Source organism: Oncorhynchus tshawytscha, linkage group LG06 (assembly GCF_018296145.1).
Source record: "Oncorhynchus tshawytscha isolate Ot180627B linkage group LG06, Otsh_v2.0, whole genome shotgun sequence".
Taxonomy (NCBI): domain Eukaryota; kingdom Metazoa; phylum Chordata; class Actinopteri; order Salmoniformes; family Salmonidae; genus Oncorhynchus; species Oncorhynchus tshawytscha.
In genome coordinates this window covers 15,013,526-15,037,892 of record NC_056434.1, presented here as the reverse complement: position 1 = coordinate 15,037,892, position 24,367 = coordinate 15,013,526, and the positions used below count along the sequence as shown (strand labels likewise).

At 43.6% G+C, this 24,367-nt stretch overlaps 1 protein-coding gene across 8 annotated transcripts in view; it reads left to right on the top strand.

The window, feature by feature from the left end:
* The window catches only part of cdc14ab (cell division cycle 14Ab), a 68,256-nt gene that overhangs the window by 23,949 nt on the left and 19,940 nt on the right, over positions 1-24,367 (top strand). For all 8 annotated transcript variants that reach the window (XR_002953808.2, XM_024423023.2, XM_024423022.2 and 5 more), the window contains exons 7-10: positions 7,255-7,317; positions 8,023-8,110; positions 8,437-8,667; positions 17,736-17,874. Coding sequence is in view for 7 of the 8 variants with exons in the window: in XM_024423023.2 (XP_024278791.2) it covers positions 7,255-7,317; positions 8,023-8,110; positions 8,437-8,667; positions 17,736-17,874 (521 nt within the window). In the remaining variant the exon portion in view is untranslated. The remainder of the gene's footprint in view (positions 1-7,254; positions 7,318-8,022; positions 8,111-8,436; positions 8,668-17,735; positions 17,875-24,367) is intronic.

Here is a 24,367-nt window from a genome sequence, read left to right as displayed (position 1 = left end):
TTGTCCACATATTTTAAGTCCGAACCGTCCAGAGTTGTGATGTTGGGCGGGTGTGGGCAGCGATCGGTTGAATAGCATTTGTTTTACTAGCGTTTAAGAGCAGTTGGAGGCCACGGAAGGAGTGTTGTATGGCATAGAAGCTCGTTTGGAGTTTTGTTAAGTGTCCAAAGACGGGCCAGATGTATACAGAATGGGGTCGTCTGCGTAGAGTTGGATCAAGGAATCATCCGCAGCAAGAGCGACATCGTTGATATATTCAGAGAAAAGTCGCCCCGAGAATTGAACCCTGTGGCACCCCCATAGAGACTGCCAGAGGTCTGGACAACAGGCCCTCCAATTTGACACACTGAACTCTATCAGAGAAGTAGTTGGTGAAGCAGTCATTTGAGAAGCCAAGACTGTTGAGTCTGCCGATAAGAATGTGGTGCTGCTGCACAGTACTGTCTTTTTATCGATGGCGGTTATGATATCGTTTATGATATCGTTTAGTATCTTGAGCGTGGCTGAAGTGCACCCATGACCAGCTCGGAAACCGGATTGCACAGCGGAGAAGTTACGGTGGGATTCAAAATGATCTGTGATCTGTTTGACATTGCTTTCAAAGACTTTAGAAAGGCAGGGCAGGATGGATATAGGTCTGTAACAGTTTGGGTCTCGAGTGGGGGATGACCGTGGCAGTTTTCCAATCTTTCGGAATCTCGGACGATACGAAAGAGAGGTTGAACAGACTAGTAAATAGGGGTTGCAACAATGGTGGCGGATAATATTAGAGTGTCCAGATTGTCTAGCCCAGCTGATTTGTACGGGTCCAGGTTTTGCAGCTCTTTCAGAACATCTGCTATCTGGATTTGGGTGAAGGAAAAGCTGGGAGGCTTAGGCAAGTAGCTGCAGGGGGTGTGGAGCTGTTGGTTGGGGTAGCCAGGAGGGAAGCATGGCCAGCCGTAGAGATGCTTATTGAAATTATTGTGGATTTATCAGTGGTGACAGTGTTTCCTAGCCTCTGTGCAGTGGGCAGCTGGGAGGAGGTGCTCTTATTCTCCATGGACTTAACATTGTCCCAAAATGTTTTGGAGTTAGAGCTACAGGATGCAAATTTCTGTTTGAAAAAGCTCAACTTTGCTTTCCTGACTGACTGAGTGTTGGTTCCTGACTTCCCTGAAAAGTTGCATATCGCAGTGACTATTCGATGCTAGTGCAGTACGCCACAGGATGTTTTTGTGCTGGTTGAGGGCAGTCAGGTCTGGAGTGAACCAAGGGCTATATCTGTTTTTAGTACTACATTTTTGGAAAGTGGCGTGCTTTTTAAGATGGTGAGGAAATTACTTGTAAGAACAACCAGGCATCCTCTACTGACGGGATGAGGTCAATATCCTTCCAGGATGCCCGGGCCAGGTTGGTTAGAAAGGCGCCTGCTTGCAGAAGTGTTTGACAGTGATCAGGTGGTAGTTTGACCGCGGACCCATAATGGATGCAGGCAATGAGGCAGTGATCCCTAAGATCCTGATTGAAAACAGCAGAGTTCTATTTGGAGGGCAAGTTGGTCAGGATAATATCTATAAGGGAGACTCCTCCCCGTTTGGCAGTTCTAGCTTGACAGAAAATGTTGTAGTTGGATGGAAATCTCAGAATTTTTGGTGGCCTTCCTGAGCCAGGATTCAGACATGGAAAGGACATCAGGGTTGGTGGAGTGTGCTAAAGCAGTGAGTAAAATAAACTAAGGGAGGAGGCTTCTGATGTTTCATGCATGAAATCAAGGATTTTACGGTTCCGGTATTACTGTCGGCAACTTGTTCTACGAGGATAAATGTTTTTATAGCGGGGAGGAAGACAACTTTTCAATAAAACCTGTCGTTAGTATATGGTCATTATACTTTTATTTTATTACAACTTGAGGCTATTTTTTATTCTGATGAATGACCATAATCTAAATGTGATTCTGAGCACCGTGGGTGAACGTCCTAAAGCCGTACACACCCAATGCATATGGATGTTCGGTAAATTTCTTGAATGTCTGGTAAATTAAAATCTTGCAGGTCACGTTGTCCGGTGCCTAATTTTCCTAACGAAAACCGTGGTACACACGCACAAATGTACATAGATGATGATACAACAAAAACGTATATTTTTTTATTTAGAAAATACAATGTTATATTCTCCTACATTCCTCTCACATTCCAAACTTCAAAGTTTTTCCTTTCAAATGGTAGCAAGAATATTGCATATCCTTGCTGCAGGCAGTTAGAAGTCATTTTAGGCAACAAAAAAATTAAGCGTGGATCCTTGAGGTTTTAAAGGGATCTCCTTCCTTTGTACACCTTAACATGGTACAGAGCAGGAGTAGTACATTTTCACTGTTTAGTGTGGCTGGCAGAGGGCTTCATTCACTATGGAACCTACGGCACGTACCGACGGCACGTTCACATATAACCACCAAGACTTCCTAGAACTGGCTGCCCAACCAAACTGAGGAGAAGGACCTTTGTCATGGTGGTGACTAAGAACCCAATGGTCACTCTGAAGGAGATCCTCTATGGAGATGGTTTTCCTTCTGGAAGGTTCCCCCATCTCTGCAGCACTCCACCAATCAGGCCTTTATTGTAGAGTGGCCAGACGCTAGCCACTCCTTAGTAAAAGGCACCTAAAGGACACTCAGACCATGAGAAACAAGATTCTCTGGTCTGATGAAACCAAGATTGAACACTATGGTCTAAATGCCAAGCGTCACGTCTGGAGGAAACCTGGCACCATCCCTACGCTGAAGCATGGTGGTGGCAGCATCATGCTGTGGGGATGTTTTTCAGTGGCAGGGACTGGAAGAGTAGTCAGGATCGAGGGAAAGATGAACGAAACAAAGTACAGCGAGATCCTTGATGAAAACCTGCTCCAGAGTGCTCAGGACCTCAGGGCTGGGGCAAAGGTTCACCTTCCAACAGGACAATGACCCTAAGCACACAGCCAAGACAATGCAGGAGTAGCTTCTAGACAAGTCTTTGAATGTCCTTAAGTGACCCAGCCAGAGCCTGGACTTAAACCCAATCGAACATCTCTGAAGAGACCTGAAAATAGCTGTGCAGCAACGCTCCCCATCCAACCAGGCAGAGCTTGAGAAGATCTGCGGAGAATAATGGGGAAAAACTCCCCAAATACAGGTTTGCCAATCTTGTAGCATCATACCAATGATTACTCGAGGCTGTAATTGCTGACAAAGGTGCATAAAAAGTACTGAGTGAAGGGTCTGAATACTTCTGAAAATATATTTCAGTTTTAAATTTTAATAGATTTGCAAACATTTTTGGTTTTGTTATTATGGGTTATTGTGTGTATATTTGATTGGGGGGGGGACGACGACAATTGAATCCATTTTAGAATAACGTAACATGTGAAGGGGGAAAAAAGTGGGAAAAGTCAAGGGGTCTGAATACTTTCCGACTGCACTCTACACTACATCTTATTATTGACAGCCAAGTCAAAAGGTCGCTGTTACGAATCACTTTGGCCCAGCAGTCTAGGGGGGGATGGTAACGAGACCCGTAACATAACTCATGCAAAGTATAATAGTGACAAAGTATCAGTGAGAACGAAAAACCACAGACAACTTAATTATCGCCAAACACTCTGGGCTTATTTGAAAACACACGGTAAAGGGGGGGGGCAGGAAAAGGGGCTGAGCTGGACCCAAGGAAATAAATAAGTATCCAAAAATACCCCTAAGCTAGACTAGCCTACTTCAATACAGCTAACTAACCAAAAATACAGTGGGTGGTCCGCCCCTTTCTAACTAGTGTTTTTAAACTAAGCTTACCAGGTAGTGTATGCCCATGGGCGACTTGTCTTGTACCCCCTTTTCCCTCCGTCAAACACCATAACACAAACAATACTCACAGGTGGGGACAAAGTGATCTGGAGATGCTAAAACAAACAAGAGAACTACCGAGAGATTGTTTTACAGAGATATTGACAGAGAGATTGAGCTCCCGAGAAAACAGTTGACAGGGTTTTTAAACCAAGGGAATGGGCAATGGAAACAGGAGATGGTGTGTCTTCTGATTAGCGACTGATTGGGGAATGATTGCCACCTGTGAGGAGGGGAGAAGGAGAGAAAATTAATACACACACACACACAGGACACACACAGAATACTTGTATCCGCAACAGTCGCAAAATGCGACTAAATGGTTGCAAAGTTCACCAACAATGTTTCAACTAAAGCCTTCATAAACTACTCAAGTCTTATTAAACTGGTACAGGGGAATGGTGATATGAAGCTGTGTGATGAGTGCCTGTAATGGCCTGACTGGAAAGGAAATGCGTAACAGAGTAGCTCATGTCGGTGTTATGTGAGGAGCAGGGTTGGCCATCTAGCAATTCTGGCAAATGCCAGATTGGCTGCACTATTTTTTTTTTAATGGGCTGGTCGAAATTGACACTCACAAATATTTGATAAAGGAAAAAAAAAATAAAGGTGACAGGGCCAGCAGCCCATGGGCTTGCTAATATTGTTTTTTTTTTTTTTTGCACAATTTCTTTACACTTAACTATAATGAGCCTTTTGCTGATCAGCGGCCACCTGACCAAGATGGACCGGCCTGGGTTTCTCACATTCAAACTCAAACGTGGCATCAGCAGAGACTTTTTCCGACTCTGCCATCCGACTCTCAGCCCAGATCGTGGTTTGTAAAAAACGGGAAGGCTCCCTATAAAAGTAGAAAGAGCACATTCTACATTGTCACCTCACTCAAAACAACCTATTTTGGGGGCTGCTAAAACCCTGATTTTATTAAACAGTTAAGTGCATTATCCTCATTCTTATAATGAAAGCTTCTGCCCTGTGCCTGATTCACTGGGGCATGCTGCTGTGATGAGCTAACCACTCTCCTCTGACTGCAAAGAAACTTGCACTGATCGTATAACATTTCAAAATGCAGTTGCAGGAAAAAACACCGCTTTGGAAGCTTTGTCCCCTTGTCGAAGAGAGGAGGGTCTCAGATTTCTGGAGGTAAACTTTCTGTATGTCAATTTGGCTTCATAGCAACTATTTTACAACCAAGTTATTTGATATGGAGCGGCGCCCTCCCTGAAATGTGCACCGGCCATTGCAATTTGAACCTCCTTCAAACAGCACACACAAATAAATTGTATCAGTGAGTAGAAAAATGGCTTAATTGCCAAAGTTTCGCACTATCCCTTTAAGACTCAACTGGTGACATGACATGCTATAGTTTATTAGTCTATCTGGTTGGCATGGAAACCACCGCCTAGCCTGCTCAGTGTCGAAGTTTCAAGTTTTATTAGTCGTATGTACAGGATACACATGGTATACTCTGTCCAACGAAATGCTCACCTGCAGGTTCCTTCAACAATGCAACAACAACAAAAGATAAGAATATGAACATAAAGTAAATGGCTCTGACTATAATAAACATTTTACCATGAGTGTAATACAGGTAGCTACAATTTATAGTCCAATATTTACACATTTGTGGGTGTGCGAGTGCATGTTTGCTGAAGTGCAGAGAATCAGAGCAGGTGGTCAGTCCAGTTCAAGTGTTCGGCAGTGTGATGGCTTGTAGACACTAACAGGCTCAGAGACGGTTTCTATTCAGACCTCATGCTCTGATACGGTCTGCCCGACGGTAAGGGAGTGAACAGCTCATGGCTGGGGTATTTGTTCACAACCAGTTTTGATTTAAGAACAAAGCCCTGGTCTTCCAGTCTATTTCAGTTTTTGGTTTATCAACTGGATAAAAATAAATAAATCATCTCTTAGGCTATTATACTGACTTTGGAGTCTGTGACTGATCTAGACATGAGAAACCAGAACTGTGATGTCTGTGTCCAGTCCATTAAACCAGTTGATAATTGATTTCCTGCGGATAAAGAACCAGTCTAAACTTCCAGACCACCAGGACTTGAGCTAAAAAATAAAAAGAAGGGGGCGCTCAGCCGAACTATAAAATTCACTAAATAATTTACTTCCTTGTACAGTGTTGTGAATCACGACCCCCTAATGCTTATCGATAACAGTTCAGCAGCATATGGCTCTTACAGTGTAGTACTGGCTTCACACACACTCTTATAATCAGACCCTCCCTATTTGACACCACTGCCACAAATGTCACAGGTCTTAGACAAGAGGGACACAGTGGTGTGGAGTAGGATAGAATACTGGGAAGGAGCATGGTGATATCATGTTCTCCTCAGGCTCACCATGATCCTGGTGGCTGGATGCTGACTCGGTTAGTTGCTGACTGTTCACTGTGTACCTATCATCACCAACACTATACACTGAGTGTACAAAACATTTAAGAACACCTGCTCTTTCCATGACAGGCTGAACAGGTGAATCCAGGTGAAAGTTATGATCCTTTATTGATGTCACCTCTACCTCAATCAGTGTAGCTGAATGGGAGGATATGGGTTATAGAATGGGGGGGGGGGTGTAACTCAATATTAAGGTGTTCCTAATGTTTGGTATACTCAGTGTATTAGAGGTTAAAGTGCATAGATAATTATCCTTAGTGATTTAGCCTCGTACTTAGCGACCGCATCGTGTCATGTTGTCGTGCCAACAATTACAGTACCACATACCATCTTGCTTTTATTATTGCTTTACTATCCCTGTCCTTTTAAGCAACAATTATCAACATGGCTTAGTTTGATACAGCTGATAATGTCTGCGGGGGTCACTTTGCTGATCTCCGCCATAACAGATTATAATCGGTCATCATGATGCTGCTTCAGGCTTCCCAGCAGACCGAGAGTTTGAGGTCAATGTAGTTCTGGGGCTGCCTGGGTCACTAGTTTTGCTTGGTCATGAATCAGTTGAGACACACAGGCCTGGCCTCCACAAACAACCAACCTCAATCCAATTGAGTTGGTTTGGGATGAGTTGGACCGTAGAGTAAAGGAAAAGCAGCCAGCAAGTGCTCAGATTACGTGGGAACTCCTTCTAGACTGTTGGAAAAGCATTCCTCATGAAGCTGGTTGAGAGAATGCCAAGAGTGGGCAAAGTTGTCATCAAGGCAAAGGGTGGCTACTTTGAACAATCTCAAATATCAAAAAATATTTTGATTTGTTTAACCCTTTTTTAGTTATGTGATTCCACATGTGTTATTTCATAGTTTTGATGTCTTCGCTATTACTCTACAATGTAGAAAATAGTAAAAATTAAAAACCCTTTGAGTAGGTGTGTCAACTTTTGGTACTGTATGTATGTATATATATATTAAACTGTCTCTGCCCTCTTTTCTCCAGGCCCTGCAACATGGATTCTTTGACTTTGAGACATTTGACGTGGACGAATATGAGCACTACGAGGTAATGTTGTCATAGTGACATTGGACCCGCTCCAATAATAAGTGCCCACTCATCAGTTTGAACGGCGAAACATCTGTAAAGGCAAACCGCAGCACACCTACAATATTCACAATCCCATTCTAAGATGTTACAAAACTTTGCGCTCCACTGATGACCTGACTTGACCCTTTAGATTCATAAATAGTCTTCTGTGAGCGTCATCAGTTTCATTTGACCCGACTCTGCAAAAACAGACAGAATATTGTCACCGAAAAAAGTGTTTGGCACTTGGTCACTAAAACAAAAGCAGCAAAGAGGAGGGATTGGTCCTTTGCAAATTGAGCAGTTGTTGATAATGACCTATTGCGTACCGTGTCTCTGCCGTCGTGCCATTGTTGGTCCCAGATCGGTTTGTGCAGTCTTGCCCACCTGCAGTGTAAGGTTAGGTTGTTACTAAAGATGGCTACTAACTGGAGGCCAATCTGATTAAGTAAAGGCTAAAGTCTTAGGAACGTTTTTAAGTCAGAGCTAAATGTCCATATCAGTCTGGGGCCCTGTTTGATGAGTCCTTTTATTTTTTTGTACCTTTTTTGATTTAAACAGGGAAATCCCATTGAGACCAAGACCTCCTTTACAAGGGATCCCTGCATGTACACAATTATTCAGATTCACAACATTCCCAATCAGTCGAGACAATCAGTCTTCTCCCTTCTCTCTGTGTTATAGCGAGTGGAAAACGGTGACTTCAACTGGATCGTGCCGGGGAAGTTTCTGGCCTTCAGTGGACCCCATCCCAAAAGTAAAATAGAGAATGGTGAGACGAGTTTTGGATTCAGTCCTTGACCTTTTATGTGCTCTTCCCCTTTTAAGAAAAACAGCCGCTGTTCTAGAGTAATTTAGTAGAGTTGTCTCGCCCGATGAACCTTGACAGGGTTCAGGTTTAGATTCAGGTAGACTTTCCCTATGCATCTGTTCTCGCTAACCCTTTCTCTTCTGTAACAGCAGATGGCACCATTAGTGTAGTAATACATTTGACAACATACTAAGGAAGATTGCTCTATGCTTCAACATAATCAGTTTTCCTTACCTACGTTTTACACAAATTAGCTTACCTTTAATCTCCTCCCCATCCCAACCCAGGCTACCCTCTCCATGCCCCAGAGGCGTACTTCCCCTACTTCCGGAAACACAACATTACCACAGTGGTGCGGCTCAACAAGAAGATCTATGACGCCAAGCGCTTCACGGATGCCGGCTTCGACCACTACGACTTGTTCTTCGTGGATGGCAGCACACCCAACGACGTCATCACCCGCCGATTCCTGCACATCTGTGAGAGCACCGATGGAGCCGTGGCCGTTCACTGCAAGGGTGAGAGACACACACACACACACTGCAGTATCTGTTGAGATATTTCAAATCGCTTGCCTGGCATATGGACTCTGCTTTTTTGGGACTATATTGATGTATTGCATTGGTGTGCCTGGCAAGCTAATTCACGCGTACCCTGACTATTTAAAATATGTTGAGAGGGATTTTAGAGTTCATAAAATGTAGCCTACATGGCTGAGACAAGTTAATCAGTAATGCAATGCTCAACTGTAGGCTACAATTTGTATTCTTGGCCCAAAGGGCTGTTTTATGCAGGTCTGATATTTTGCTGAACAAGTCACATAATAAGTTGCATGGACTCATGCTGTGTGCAATAATAGTGTTTAACATGATTTTTGAATGACTTCCTCATCTCTGTACCACACACATAAAATTATCGCTAAAGTCCATCAGTCGAGCAGTGAATTTCAAACACTGATTCAACCACAAAAACCAGGGATATATTCCAATGCCTCGCAAAGAAGGGCACCTATTGGTAGATGGGTAAAAATAAGAAAAGCAAACATTGAATATCCCTTTGAACATGGTGACGTTGTTAATACGAAGTGTTCTGTTTGGGGCAAATCCAATACAACACATTAATGAGTGCTGCTCTCCATATTTTCAAGCATAGTTGTTGCTGCGTCATGTGTATTCTTGTAATCGTTAAGGACTGGGGAGTTTTTCAGGATAACAAATGAACAGAATGGAGCTAAGCACAGGCAAAATCCTACATGAAAACCTGGTTCAGTCTTTCCACCAGACACTGGAAGATGAATTGTCCTTTCAGCAGGACAATTTTTATTTATTTCACCTTTATTTAACCAGGTAGGCTAGTTGAGATCAAGTTCTCATTTACAACTGCGACCTGGCCAAGATATAGCAAAGCAGTGAGACTCAAACAACAACACAGAGTTACACATGGAATAAACAAACATACAGTCAATAATACAATAGATATATTCAGTGTGTGCAAATGAGGTTGGATAAGGGGGGTGAGGCAATAAATAGGTCATAGTGGCTAAATTATTACAGCATGGCAAATTAAACACTGGGGTGATAGATGTGCAGAAGATGAGTGAGCAAGTCGCGATACTGGGGTGCAAAGGAGCAAATTAAATAACAATATGGTGATGAGGTAGTTGGATGGGCTATTTACGGATGGGCTATTTACAGATGGGCTATGTACAGGTGCAGTGATCTGTGAGCTGCTCTGACAGCTGGTGCTTAAAGTTAGTGAGTTAGCGCAGTGGACTAGGGCACTGCATCGCAGCGCTAGCTGTGCCACCAGAGACTCTGGGTTTGCACCCAGGCTCTGTTGCAGCCGGCCGGTGTTTCCTCCGACACATTGGTGCGGCTGGCTTCCGGGTTGGATGCGCACTGTGTTAAGAAGCAGTGCGGCTTGGTTGGGTTGTATTTTTATTTTTTGTTTTTTAATTTCTATTGGAAGGATTTAATAATTTGCAATTATGTCTGCTTATGATAAGGTAAAAGGTTTATGTTTCTGTATCAGTGGTAGATATATCCAATGCAAAAAACATCTACATTTAAATGGTATTAATATTAATTTGCATTTAGTTCCATTAGTTCCTATATATTCCTGTTAACTCCCACAAAGTTTCCACCTCTGAATATTCCCCAAAATGTGCAACCCTACTAGATACTGTAACGGTTTTGACTTGAGGTTATTATTTATAGGGGTGCCAGGTAGGTTGTGCCTACCAGAGAAAACATTAGTTTCTCCTTTTAGTTTGGGTGGGGATGAGTCCCATCTGGTCCGTCAAGTCTACACCAATACAAAGGACTTATGTAAAAGTCAGGATGGAAATAAACTTTTCATAAACCCTTAAAACATTGGAAAGAACTTCAAAAACAACTATATTCTTTTGCGTGGGTTGTATTAGCAACAACAATGATTACACACATATAATAATATCACAATGAGTTCCTGTTCCTCCAGAAATGTCCTGTACCTCGGGCCTAAAAAGAGTCCAGCCCGGTAAAGGAGTTCAGTGAACTCAAGTGACTTTTGTCACGCAATGTTTGTCCGTTCATTCCGTGTAGCGTAAACCCAGTATTAAACATACAATCAATATAACAATTATTTTACCACAGAACTTTAAAGCGTATCAACTCTTACTAAGTCCTCAACTACAACTAACTACATAAATCACAGTATACATCACATCAAAACAAATGAAATACCGTATACAAAAAGGTGGTAGTCAGTCGGTCAGTCAGACAATCCAATCCGCCAATAGATCTCCAGCGGAGAAAGGCCACGAAGAACGGAGAGGTGTAGTCCACGGACGCAAAGAGTGGATCCGATCCTGGGTAAACTCTCTTAGGCTACAAAACACACGTTTAACGGCAACCAAACAAACGGAATAGAGAAGCTTCGGCACTGAGGGTTGAACACATCCTCATTCACGTCTCCATCACAACCCCACTTTTGCGCAGCTGATGCTGGCTATTTAATTGGGAATTAAAGGGAAAGCGCCCTATTGGAAGGCGCTGCACTGAGACGGTTCAGAATAATTCAGGGCCGTCACACACCCCCTCCCCTGGAAAAAGCCGACCATTGCCCTGGAAGGCACATCTTGGTCGGGGAAACCGAGAAAGGTCTCATCGCTTTCCTCTACAAAAATATTCATGACTTTTTGGAGCTCACGCTCCTCAGCTGAAGGATCACAGGCCTTAAGGTGTGAGACTTCTGAGTCTGGGAATCCAAGAAAAGTCTCCTCACTTTCCTCTTCAAAGATATCCAGGACCTTGCGGTGCTCAATCGCCTCCAATTCCTCAGCCGAGGGGTAACAGGCCTTAAGGCGTGAGACATGGACAACGCGCATATCTTCACCTGTGTCCTCTTTCACCACTCGGTAGTTCAAAGGGCCCATCTGCTCCACAATCCTATATGGTCCTTGCCATTTAGGAGCGAGCTTGGCAGAGAAGAATTGTTCAGCTTTCGAGTAAGGATGAGAGCGAAGCCACACCCGATCACGAAGCTGGAACTGCATGTCTCGTCTGTTCTTATCATAATTTCTCTTCTGCTTGAGTCGAGCCTGGATCGTGTTCTTTGAGACAAGAGCTCTCAAGTCGTGGAGATGGACTACCTGGTCATAGCAAGCAGCGTCTGGAGTAAGCTGCTGGGGCCGTAGCACCATATCCAAGGGTCCTCGGAGAGGACGACTTAGGTTCAGCTCTGCAGGTGTGACTCCAGTGGACTCTTGCACAGCAGAATTCAGGGCAAATCGAAACTCGTGAAGGTGCTTGTCCCAGTGTTTGTGCTGGGTCCCTACATAGGAAGCAATCATCGTCTTCAAGGTTCGATTTACTCTCTCAGTGAGATTGGTCTGTGGGTGATAGGCCGTGGTCAACTTCTGTCTCAGGTTCCATCTTTGGCAGGTCTCCTCAAAGAGATCAGAGACAAATTGGGAACCTCGATCAGACAGGATGTAATCAGGCACTCCCCAGCGAGTCAGGATCTCTTTCGTAAGGATGTTAGAGACGGCCCTTGCTGTGGCCTGACGCAGGGAAAATAGCTCCACCCACTTTGAATAATAATCAACAAAAACAAGCATGTACACATTCTGATTGGAGCTTCTAGGAAATGGACCCATCAAATCCACTCCTAACATTTCCCAAGGTCGGGTAACCACCGTTTGCTGCAACTTGCCAGCAGGCTTTCTACCTTCTGGTTTGTACATTTGACAAACCTGACAATTTCGGATGTGTGACTTCACATCCATGCTCAGATGTGGCCAGTACAGTAACGCTTGCAACCGCTTGTAGGTTTTGAACCTGCCCAAATGACCAGCTAATGGGTTTTCATGGAAATGTTGAAGCAGTTGAAGGCGTAGAGTTTCAGGTATGTACATTTGGTAGAGTGTTCTGTGAGGTAGTTGTACAACACGGTAGACTTTGTCTTCAATGATGGTCAGCTTTGTGGTAGGATTGACCATCTTTTCTCCATCTTCCAGGATAGTCTGGTACAAAGCCTGTACTTCTGGATCATCCTGTTGGGCTTTCCATATGGCCTCATCAGAGATGGGAAAGTCCGTTTTGGGCGAGTCTCGACTGCTTGACAGGACAGTAGCACATGTAAGAGGAGGGCCACCGTTATCACAAGCAGGAGCTCTGGACAAGGCATCTGGAACAGTGTTGTATTTTCCTTTCCTGTATTCTACTGCAAAGGTGAACTCTTGCAACCGTAGAGCCCATCTTATGAGTCTGGTACTTGGTTTGTTGGTCTTGAACACCCACACAAGGGAGGAATGGTCAGTGACCACAATGAAGTGTCTTCCCTCCAGGTAGTACCTCCACTTTTCCAAAGCCCAGACAACTGCAAGGCACTCTTGCTCGGTTGTGGAGTAGTTCCGTTCTGCTCCATTCAATGTCCGACTGGCGAACGCTAGCACTTCTTCAGTGCCAAGTCCAGTCTGTTGGACTAGGACAGCACCAAGTCCAACATCACTTGCATCAGTGTAAACAACAAAAGGGCAATCAAAGTTGGGATGACCTAAAATGGGAGGTGTGACGAGGTGTCGTTTCAGGGTTTCAAAGGAGGTCTGGCACTCTGCCGTCCATTGGAATTTCACTCCTTTTCGCTTCAACGCGTTGAGGGGTTCTGCCACCTGGGAGAAGTTCGACACAAACCGATGGTACCATCCAGCCATACCAAGGAACCGTTGAAGGGCCTTGAGTGTGGTTGGCACAGGGAAGTCTTGTACAGCCTTCGTCTTTTCAGGATCCACATGAATGCCGTCAAAAGACACAATATGGCCAAGGAACTTCAGGGAGGTTTGGCAGAAGTTGCTCTTCTTCATATTCAAGGTCAGACCAGCTTCTCTTAGCTTGTCCAACACTGCTTGAAGATCTTGAAAGTGTCTTTCTCTGTTCTGAGAGTAGATAATTATATCGTCCAGGTAGACGAAACAGATCTTCCCTTTGAGCTCACCTAACGCAATCTCCATGAGTCTTTGGAAAGTGGCAGGGGCATTCTTTAATCCAAAGGGCATCACCTTAAAGGAAAACAAGCCCTCAGCACAGACAAAAGCAGTCTTGTCCTTGCTTTCCTGGTCCATCTCAACCTGCCAATAACCACTATTGAGGTCAAGGGTAGTGAACACAACAGCGCCAGACAATGACTCCAGGATCTCGTGGATGGTAGGAAGAGGATAGGCATCAGTCTGGGAAACCTTGTTGGTCTTCCTATAGTCCACACAAAATCTAAGACCACCAGTCTTTTTTGGGATGAGGACAACAGGAGCAGCCCAGGGAGAGGAGGAACGTTCTATTATATCTTGTGTTAACATATCATTAATGAGTCCCTTTTGGATGATTAGCTTCGCTGGGGACAAACGATATGGCTTTTGCTTGATCGGCATTTCCTGTGTAAGGAATATTTTGTGCTTCAGGAGCCCGGTGCGTCCTAGCTTTGAAGTACATACATCAGCATTATTCTGCAGCTGTTCCAACAGCCTTAACTCCTCTGGCTGTTCCAGCTGAGCTCTTCTCACAGCCTGTAAAAGGAGATCGTCAGAAGGATTATCAAGGGTTAGTGGTACCGGAGCAACGGCAGAGAAGAGTGCCACATTTGAACCCCAATCATGTAACTTTGTAGCTTCTGATTGGTGCGGTATTAACTGAAAGGAAGGGGATGTCGATGGGGGGGCGTAGGCAGTGACTCTTGGAGTTTCGGCTCTGGTTAAAGCACCCAGAGTAGGATGGTCATTCCTGCAAAGAGAGTTAGGTGTGTTGGCCTGTTGTGATTTGTGGTTTCTGGAAGGGTTTACTTGATACGGTCTTGGACATGTAGCTGAAGAATGTCCCTTTTGGCTACATCTCCAACAGAACATGAGAGGGGTCTTGGCTGGAGACTCTAGCTGTTGTTGATAGTCTGTCTTGGGTAACCGTTTGGGTGTCTGTTTCTTTCTCTGGTCATATTGCTGTTGGCAGTCTCTGTCCTTCTCAAACTGCTGTCCCAAGCGAACCAGTCCATCGACAGTGGTGACTCGTTCTCGGAGTTGACTGGCTAGTAGTGGGTTGATGTTCTTCAAGATCAATTTAATGACCTCTTCCTCCTCAATGCCAGGTTTCCACCTTCTGCACAGGGAGTGGTAACCGTATGCAAAGTCACGGATACTCTCTTTCTCGCTTTGCACTCGATTCCTGACTCTGTCTGCCAGCTCATCTGTGTAGTCCTCAGACAGAAATGCAGAGGAAAACTTGGCCTCAAAGTCAGCCCAGGAGGTAGTGGTAAGACGTGCCACATCCCACCAGTCTCGAGCTGTCCCATGCAACACATTCCTCAATGTGGCAAGGAGTTCTTCTAAGCCAGGGATTGTGGGTTTGAGTCCCATCTGGGGTGCTATTTTTTATGTAACGGTTTTGACTTGAGGTTATTATTTATAGGGGTGCCAGGTAGGTTGTGCCTACCAGAGAAAACATTAGTTTCTCCTTTTAGTTTGGGTGGGGATGAGTCCCATCTGGTCCGTCAAGTCTACACCAATACAAAGGACTTATGTAAAAGTCAGGATGGAAATAAACTTTTCATAAACCCTTAAAACATTGGAAAGAACTTCAAAAACAACTATATTCTTTTGCGTGGGTTGTATTAGCAACAACAATGATTACACACATATAATAATATCACAATGAGTTCTGGTTCCTCCAGAAATGTCCTGTACCTCGGGCCAAAAGAGTCCAGCCCGGTAAAGGAGTTCAGTGAACTCAAGTGACTTTTGTCACGCAATGTTTGTCCGTTCATTCCGTGTAGCGTAAACCCAGTATTAAACATACAATTAATATAACAATTATTTTACCACAGAACTTTAAAGCGTATCAACTCTTACTAAGTCCTCAACTACAACTAACTACATAAATCACAGTATACATCACATCAAAACAAATGAAATACCGTATACAAAAAGGTGGTAGTCAGTCGGTCAGTCAGACAATCCAATCCGCCAATAGATCTCCAGCGGAGAAAGGCCACGAAGAACGGAGAGGTGTAGTCCACGGACGCAAAGAGTGGATCCGATCCTGGGTAAACTCTCTTAGGCTACAAAACACACGTTTAACGGCAACCAAACAAACGGAATAGAGAAGCTTCGGCACTGAGGGTTGAACACATCCTCATTCACGTCTCCATCACAACCCCACTTTTGCACAGCTGATGCTGGCTATTTAATTGGGAATTAAAGGGAAAGCGCCCTATTGGAAGGAGCTGCACTGAGACGGTTCAGAATAATTCAGGGCCGTCACAATACGTAAACATTATTAAAGTGGCTAGTGATTCCTAATCTATGTCTGTAGGCAGCCACCTCTGATGTGCTTGTGATGACTGTTTAGCAGTCTGATAGCCTTGAGCTGTTTTTCAGTTTCTTGGTCCCAGCTTTGATGCACCTGTACTGACCTCGCCTTCTGGATGATTGTGGGGTGAACAGGCAGTGGCTCAGGTGATTGATGTCCTTGATGATCTTTTTGGCCTTCCTATGGCACCGGGTGCAGTAGGTGTCCAGGAGGGTGAGAAGTTTGCCCCTGGTAATGCGTTGGACAGACTGCACCACCCTCTGGAGAGCTTTGCGGGTTGTGGGCGGTGCAGTTGCCGTACCAGGCGGTGATGACAAAAGTATGTGGACAGCTACACGTCGAACATCTCATTCCAAAATCAAATTTGGATTCATCAGATCAAAGGACAGATTTCCAACAGTCTAATGTCCATTGCTCATGTTTCTTAGCCCAAGCAAGTCTCTTCATAATGGTGTCATTCAGTAATGGTCTCCTCTGAACAGCGGATATGTCTGTTACTTGAACTCTGAAGCATTTATTTGGGCTGCAATCTGAGGTGCAGTTAACTCTATTTTTTTATTTTTTTATTAAACTAGGAAAGTCGGTTAAGAACAAATTCTTATTTACCATGACTGCCTACACCGGCCAAACCCGGACGACGCTGGGCCAATTGTGCGCCGCCCTATGGGACTCCCAATCACAGCCGGTTGTAATACAGCCTGGATTCGAAACCAGGGTGTCTGTAGTGACGCCACTAGCACTGAGATGCAGTGCCTTAGATTGCTGCGACACTCTGGAGCCGTAATGAACTTATCCTCTGCAGCAGAAGTAACTCTGGGTCTTCCTTTCCTGTGGCGGTCCTCATTAGAGCCAGTTTCAACATAACACTTGATGGTTTTTGTGACCGCACTTGAAGAAACTTTTAAAGTTCTTGAAATGTTCCACATTGACTGACCTTCATGTTTTAAAGGAATGATGGACTGTCGTTTCTCTTTGCTTATTTGAGCTGTTTTTGCCATAATATGGACTTGGTCTTTTGCTAAATAGGACCATTTTTTTATATTTTTTTTATTAGGCTCTCCATTAGCTGTTGCAAAAGCAGCAGCTACTCTTCCTGGGGTCCACACAAAACATAATACAGAATGACATAATACAGAACATCAATAGACAAGAACAGCTCAAAGACAGAACTACAAACAAAAAAAATGTAAAGGCACATGTAGCCACATATCAATACATACACACAAACTATCTAGGTCAAATAGGGGAGAGGTGTTGTGCTGCGCGGTGTTACTTTATCTGTTTTTTTGACACCAGGTTTGCTGTTTGAGCAATATGAGATTAGGATTATTTTCATCTGTATACCACCCCTACCTTGTCACAGCAAAACTGATTGGCTTAATGACTACCTCATGAAGCTGGTTGAGAGAATGCCAACAGTGTATAAAGCTGTTATCAAGGCAAAGGGTGGCTACTTTGAAGAATCTCCAATATAAAATATATGTAGCTTGTTTTACACTTTTTTGATTACTTCATGATTCCATATGTGTTATTTCATAGTTTTGATGTCTTCACTATTATTCTACAATGTGGAAAATAAATCAAGAAACCTTGGAATGAGTATGTGTGTCCAAACTTTTGACATGTGTGTGTATATATATATATATATCTCAATCAGGTCTGATGACATTGTTACTTTTAATATGTTCTATTCAATTCCTTATTCATGAAAAATTAAATCCTAATTATTTTCACTCGCTCATTCTTGTCATCAGCTGGCCTTGGGCGTACTGGCACCCTGATAGGCTGTTACCTAATGAAGCACTACCACTTCACGGCAGCAGAGACCATCGCCTGGATCAGGGTCTGCCGGCCGGGCTCTATTATCGGGCCTCAGCAGCACTTCTTGGAGGAGTAAGTACTCCTAATAGCTGGTCCTAGATCAGTTTCATTCAGCTACATGTCTCATTCATATACACTGAACAAAAATATAAATACAACAAGGTCAAAGATTTTAATGAGTTCCATTTCATATACGGAAATCAGTTAATTGAAATAAATTAATTAGTCCCTAATCTATGGATTTCACAAGACTGGCAATACAGAGATGCATCTGTAGGTCGCAGATGCCTTGAAAAATAATACAAATATTATTTTCATTATTTTTTAAACACGATTTCAGTTTAATCCACCTGAAAAGAACAAATAATACAACAAATATTGTGGTTAAATTCAAATATACTAATGGATAAAAACACTATTTTTCAAAGAAATGTTTAAAGAAGGTATAATTTTAGTGAATGATATCATGAATAGGACTGGTGGAGTTATGTCACACATGCAGCTAACACAGACATATGGAAATGTCTGCTCTACCCAAAATTACAACCAATTAATTGCAGCATTACCACAAAAATGGAAGAGGCAAGTGGAATGGGGAAAAAAGTAAGGAACTTGTGTCGGCCCTGTTTTAAAGAACATAAATGGTTAAAGAAAAGTGTAATAAATAAAAACATATAGTAATATAGTTATATATATAGTTAGCTATATATAGTTATAGCAATACTGGGTGATTTGAAAAGCCATAGTCAATCTATCAATAATATTATAATTATTTTAGCAAAAATGTTTATTTTTAATTTGCAATCTGTAGAAGCTATGAGAATAGAAAGGTTCAATTTGTTTGTGAAGCATCATAGCACAGTTGAAAAATATATGGCAAATAGAAATCCAAAATGGATGATGTTGAGAGGTTGAGTGGAGCTGAAGGGTGGGACTAATAGCAAGATAAACCATGTAAAACATACGGGGTCTGTAAAATGTATATAGGTTCAGAACTTTTGTGAAATAGCACAGTTTCAAATAGAAATCAAACTGGATGGACATCAGAAATAGAGGAAGGACTAAAAACAAACAAAAAAATAACTATTGTAAAATAGACTGTGTCTGTAAAATGTGTATAAGATCGAACCCGGATCTGTAGTGACGCCTCTAGCACTGCGATGCAGTGCCTTAAACCGCTGCGCCTCTCGGGAGGCTAATGTCATTCTGTTTAATCAGCTTCTTGATGTGCCACTACTGTCAGGTGGATGGATTATCTTGGTCAAGGAGAAATGCTTACTAGCAGGGATGTAAACAAATGTGTGCACAAAATTTGTGAAAAAGAAGCTTTTTTGTGCGTCTGGAAAATTTTGGGGATATTTTATTTCAGCTCATGAAATATGGGATCAACACTTTACATGTGTTTATATTTTTTATATTATTTTTTAAACATTTGACATTATAGTATTTTTGAAGACATTCTTGTCCAGAGCAAATTACAATTAGTGCATTCATCTTAGGATAGCTAGGTGAGACAACCACATTACAGTCGAGCAAGTACATTTTTCCTCAATAAAGTAATTATCAGCAAAGTCAGTGTTAGTAGGGAATTACAGTTGTTATTTTGGGTGGGTAGCGGGGGTTTATTTAAGATACTCTTTGAAGAGGTAGGGTTTCAGACGTTTTCAGAAGATGGGCAGAGACTCTGCTGTCTTGACGTTAGAGGGAAGCTGGTTCCACAATTAGGTGCCAAGACTATCATGATGTTGTTTTCTTGCCTTTGACTGCCAGTTCGACTTGTTCTTTCAGTTGCTACTGTAGAGGGTGCCTGAAAATGTTTGCAGTACCAATTGATCGTGCCTCAGGTTATGACCAGGTTTGAGCTGTGTTTGATTTGTAAATCAGGACGTGCCGAACAAAAAGTGAGCGAGATAGGAGGGTGACCTGGGGGGCTCTGAGGTACCGGATTACATATATATATTTTAAAAAAAATCACCTTTCATAATCAAGCACTGCATGCATTATCATCGCTTTTGCGTACTGGCATAGAGCAGTAGTGTAGAGGCGCTTGCAGAAGTTGCACACATGTTTTGTTGTTGTAGCCTATTGTTCAGCAATAATGTGGCCTTTTTATGAATGCATTTCATGCAATTCTATGTCATTTTACATGACTGTTTTTTTTTTAATACCTCACAAATGATTGAAATGACAGGGTACTTTGACACTTGACAAACGCAGAATCTGAGATCAATAAAAACGACCTCATCATGAATCCACTGATCACTTGTGTGTGTGTGGAGACGCACATATTGGACAATAGGAGGAAATTACCGTCCTAAAAAAGCTTGGCCAATGGCCAGCGCGCTCGTTCCAAAAGCCTAATCTCTCTTGTTTTACTTAGTAAAACAATGCAATGACATGCCTTTTTGGAAGTTGGTCAAATCTTTTGGTAGCCTACAGGCAGATCGGTCTTCTCTTTTCATCAGGATCCATTTGCTTTCCAACCTGTGTTTTACTGCATTTGTATTTGAAATATTGCGAAAGGCCTGTTTTTGGCTGCATGATGTTCACTGACAGATTTGCCACGCGCTCCCGACTAGGCTATGCCTTGTGATTGAACTACACACAATCCACAGCTAGGCCATTTTTTTTAAATGTAACTTTATTTAACCAGGTAGGCTAGTTGAGAACAAGTTCTCATTTACAACTGCGACCTGGCCAAGATAAAGCAAAGCAGTTTGACACATACAATAACATGCTGTCAATAATACAATAGAGAAAGTCTATATACAGTGTGTGCAAATGAGGTAGGATAAGGGGGGTGAGGCAATAAATAGGCCATAGTGGCAAAATTATTACACTATGGCAAATTAAACACTGGAATGGTAGATGTGTAGAAGATGAATGTTCATGTAGAGATACTGGGTTGCAAAGGAGCAAGATAAATACAGTATGGGGATGGGTAGTTGGATGGGCTATTTACAGATGGACTATGTACAGGTGCAGTGATCTGAGAGCTGCTTTGACAGCTGGTGCTTAAAGCTAGTGAGGGAGGTATGAGTCTCCAGCTTCAGTGATTTTTGCAGTTCGTTCCAGTCATTGACAGCAGAGAACTGTAAGGAAAGGCGGCCAAAGGAGGAATTGGCTTTGGGGGATGACCAGTGAGATATACCTGCTGGAGCGCGTGCTACGGGTGGGTGCTGCTATGGTGACCAGTGAGCTGAAATAAGGTGGGGCTTTACCTAGCAATGACTTATAGATGACCTGGAGCCAGTGGGTTTGGCGGAGAGTATGAAGTGAGGGCCAGCCAACGAGAGCGTACAGGTCGCAGTGGGTAGTATATGGGGCTTTGGTGACAAAACGGATGGCACTGTGATAGACTGCATCCAATTTGTTGAGTAGAGTGTTGGAGGCTATTTTGTAAATTACATCGCCAAAGTCTAGGATCGGTAGGATGGTCAGTTTTACGAGGGTATGTTTGGCAGCATGAGTGAAGGATGCTTTGTTGCAAAATAGGAAGCCGATTCTAGATTTATTTTTGGATTGGAGATGCTTAATGTGAGTCTGGAACGAGAGTTTACAGTCTAGCCAGACACCTAGGTATTTTTAGTTGTCCACATATTCTTAGTCAGAACCGTCCAGAGTAGTGATGCTGGATGGACGGGCAGGTGCGGGCAGCAATCGGTTGAATAGCATGCATTTGGTTATACTTTCATTTAAGAGCAGTTGGACGCCACGGAAGGAGAGTTGTATGGCATTGAAGCTCGTCTGGAGGTTGGTTAACACAGTGACCAAAGAAGGGCCAGAGGTATACAGAATGGTGTCGTCTGCGTAGAGGTGGATCAGAGAATCACCAGCAGCAAAAGCGACATCATTGATGTATACAGAGAAGAGAGTCGGCCTGAGAATTGAACCCTGTGGCACCCCCATAGAGACTGTCAGAGTTCCGGACAACAGGCCCTCCGATTTGACACACTGAACTCTATCAGAGAAGTAGTTGGTGAACCAGGCGAGGCAGTCATTTGAGAAGCCAAGGCTGTTGAGTCTGCCGATAAGAATGTGGTGATTGACAGAGTCGAAAGCCTTGGGCAGGTCGATGAATATGACTGCACAGTAATGTCTCTTATCGATGGCGGTTATGATATCGTTTAGGACCTTGAGATTGGCTGAGTTGCACCCATGACCAGCTCTGAAACCAGATTGCGTAGCGGAGAAGGTACGGTGGGATTCGAAATGGTCGGTAATCTGTTTGTTAACATGGCTTTCGAAGACCTTAGAAAGGGAGGGCAGGATAGATTTAGGTCTATAGCAGTTTGGGTCTAGAGTGTCTCCCCCTTTGAAGAGGGAGATGACCGCGGCAGATTTCCAATCTTTGGGAATGTCAGACGATACGAAGGAGAGGTTGAACAGGCTAGTAATAGGGGATTCAACCATTTCGGCAGATTATTTTAGAAAGAGAGGGTTCAGATTGTCTAGCCCGGCTGAGTTGTAGGTGTCCAGATTTTGCAGCTCTTTCAGAACATCAGCTATCTGGATTTGGGTGAAGGAGAAATGGGGGAGGCTTGGGTGAGTTGCTGTGGGGGGTGCAGGGCTGTTGATCAGGGTAGGTCTAGCCAGGTGGAAAGCATGGCCAGCCTTAAGGAAATGCTTATTGAAATTCTCAATTATAGTAGATTTATCAGTGGCGACAGTGTTTCCTAGCCTCAGTGCAGTGGGCAACTGGGAGGAGGTGCGCTCATTCTACATGGAGTTTAGTGTCAGAACTTTTTTCGAGTTTGTGCTACAGGATGAACATTTCTGCTTGAAAAAGCTAGCCTTAGCTTTCCTAACTGCCTGTGTATATTGGTTCATAAGTTCCCTGAAAAGTTGCATATCATGGGGGCTATTCGATGCTAATGCAGAACGCCACAGGATTTTTTTGTGCTGGTCAAGGGCAGTCAGGTCTGGAGAGAACCAAGGGTTATATCTGTTCCTGGTTCTAGATTTTTTGAATGGAGCATGCTTATTTAAGATGGTGAGGAATGCACTTTTAAAGAATAACCAGGCATCCTCTACTGACGGGATGAGGTCAAAATCCTTCCAGAATACCCGGGCCAGGTCGATTAGAAAGGCCTGCTCGCTGAAGTGTTTTAAGGAGCGTTTGACAGTGATGAGGGGTGGTTGTTTGAATGCAGACCCATAACGGATGCAGGCAATGAGGCAGTGATTACTGAGATCTTGGTTGAAAACAGCAGAGGTGTATTTGGAGGGCAAGTTGGTTAGGATGATATCTGAGGGTGCCCGTGTTTACGGATTTGGGGTTGTACCTGGTGGGTTCATTGATAATTTGTGTGAGGGCATCAAGCTTAGATTGTAGGATGGCCGGAGTGTTAAGCATGTCCCAGTTTTAGGTCACCTAGCAGCACGAGCTCTGAAGATAGATGGGGGAAAATCAATTCACATATGGTGTCCAGGGCAGAGCTGGGGGCAGAGGGTGGTCTATAGCAAGCGACAACGGTGAGAGACTTGTTTCTGGAAAGGTGGATTTTTAAAAGTAGAAGCTTGAATTGTTTGGGTACAGACCTGGATAGTAAGACAAAACTCTGCAGGCTATCTCTGCATTAGATTGCAACACCACCCCCTTTGGCAGGGTTTTTGGTGGTCTTCCTAAGCCAGGATTCAGACACGACTAGGACATCCGGGTTGGCGGACTGCTAAAGCAGTGAATAAAACAAACTTAGGGAGGAGGCTTCTAATGTTAACATGCATGAAACCAAGGCTTTTACGGTTACAGAAGTCAACTAATGAGAGCACTAGGGGGAGTAGGAGTGGAGCTAGGCACTGCAGGGCCTGGAATCACCTCTACATCACCAGAGGAACAGAGGAGGAGTATGATAAGGGTACGGCTAAAGGCTATAAGAACTGGTCATCTAGTACGTTTGGAACAGAGAGTTAAAGGAGCAGGTTTCTGGGTGTGATAGAATAGATTCAAGGCATAACGTACAGACAAAGGTATGGTAGGATGTGAGTACTTTTGAGGTAAACCTAGGCATTGAGAAATGATGAGAGAGAGATTTTCTCTAGAGACGTTTTAGCCAGGTGATGTCACCGCATATGTGGGAGTTTGAACTAAATGGTTGGTTAAGGCATTTTGAGCAGGGCTAGAGGCTCTACAGTAAAATAAGACAATAATCACTAACCAGGACAGTAATGGACAAGGCATATTGATATTAGGGAGAGGCATGCGTAGCCGAGTGATCATAGGGTTTCCAGTGAGTGGTTGGGCTGGCAGGAGACACGGCGATTCAGACTGTTAGCAGGCCGGGGCTTGCAAGCTAGCAGAAGGGCCTTAGAAGGATGTCGTGACAGAGGAAAGTCTGTTTTAGCCTCCGCGTGCGGTGACGTCGATAGACCAGTCGTGATGGATTAGTAGGGTTCCGAGTAGCAGAGGGGTCCAAGTCCAATTGGCAAAATAGATATAGTGGCCCAAGCAATTGGCCGATGGATCTATTCAGCTAACAGTCCAATATGCTCTAGACGGCTAGCAAGCTAGCAGATGGACATTCAGGGGACATCGCGGCGTAGGGGCCAGTTGAGTACCCCCTCG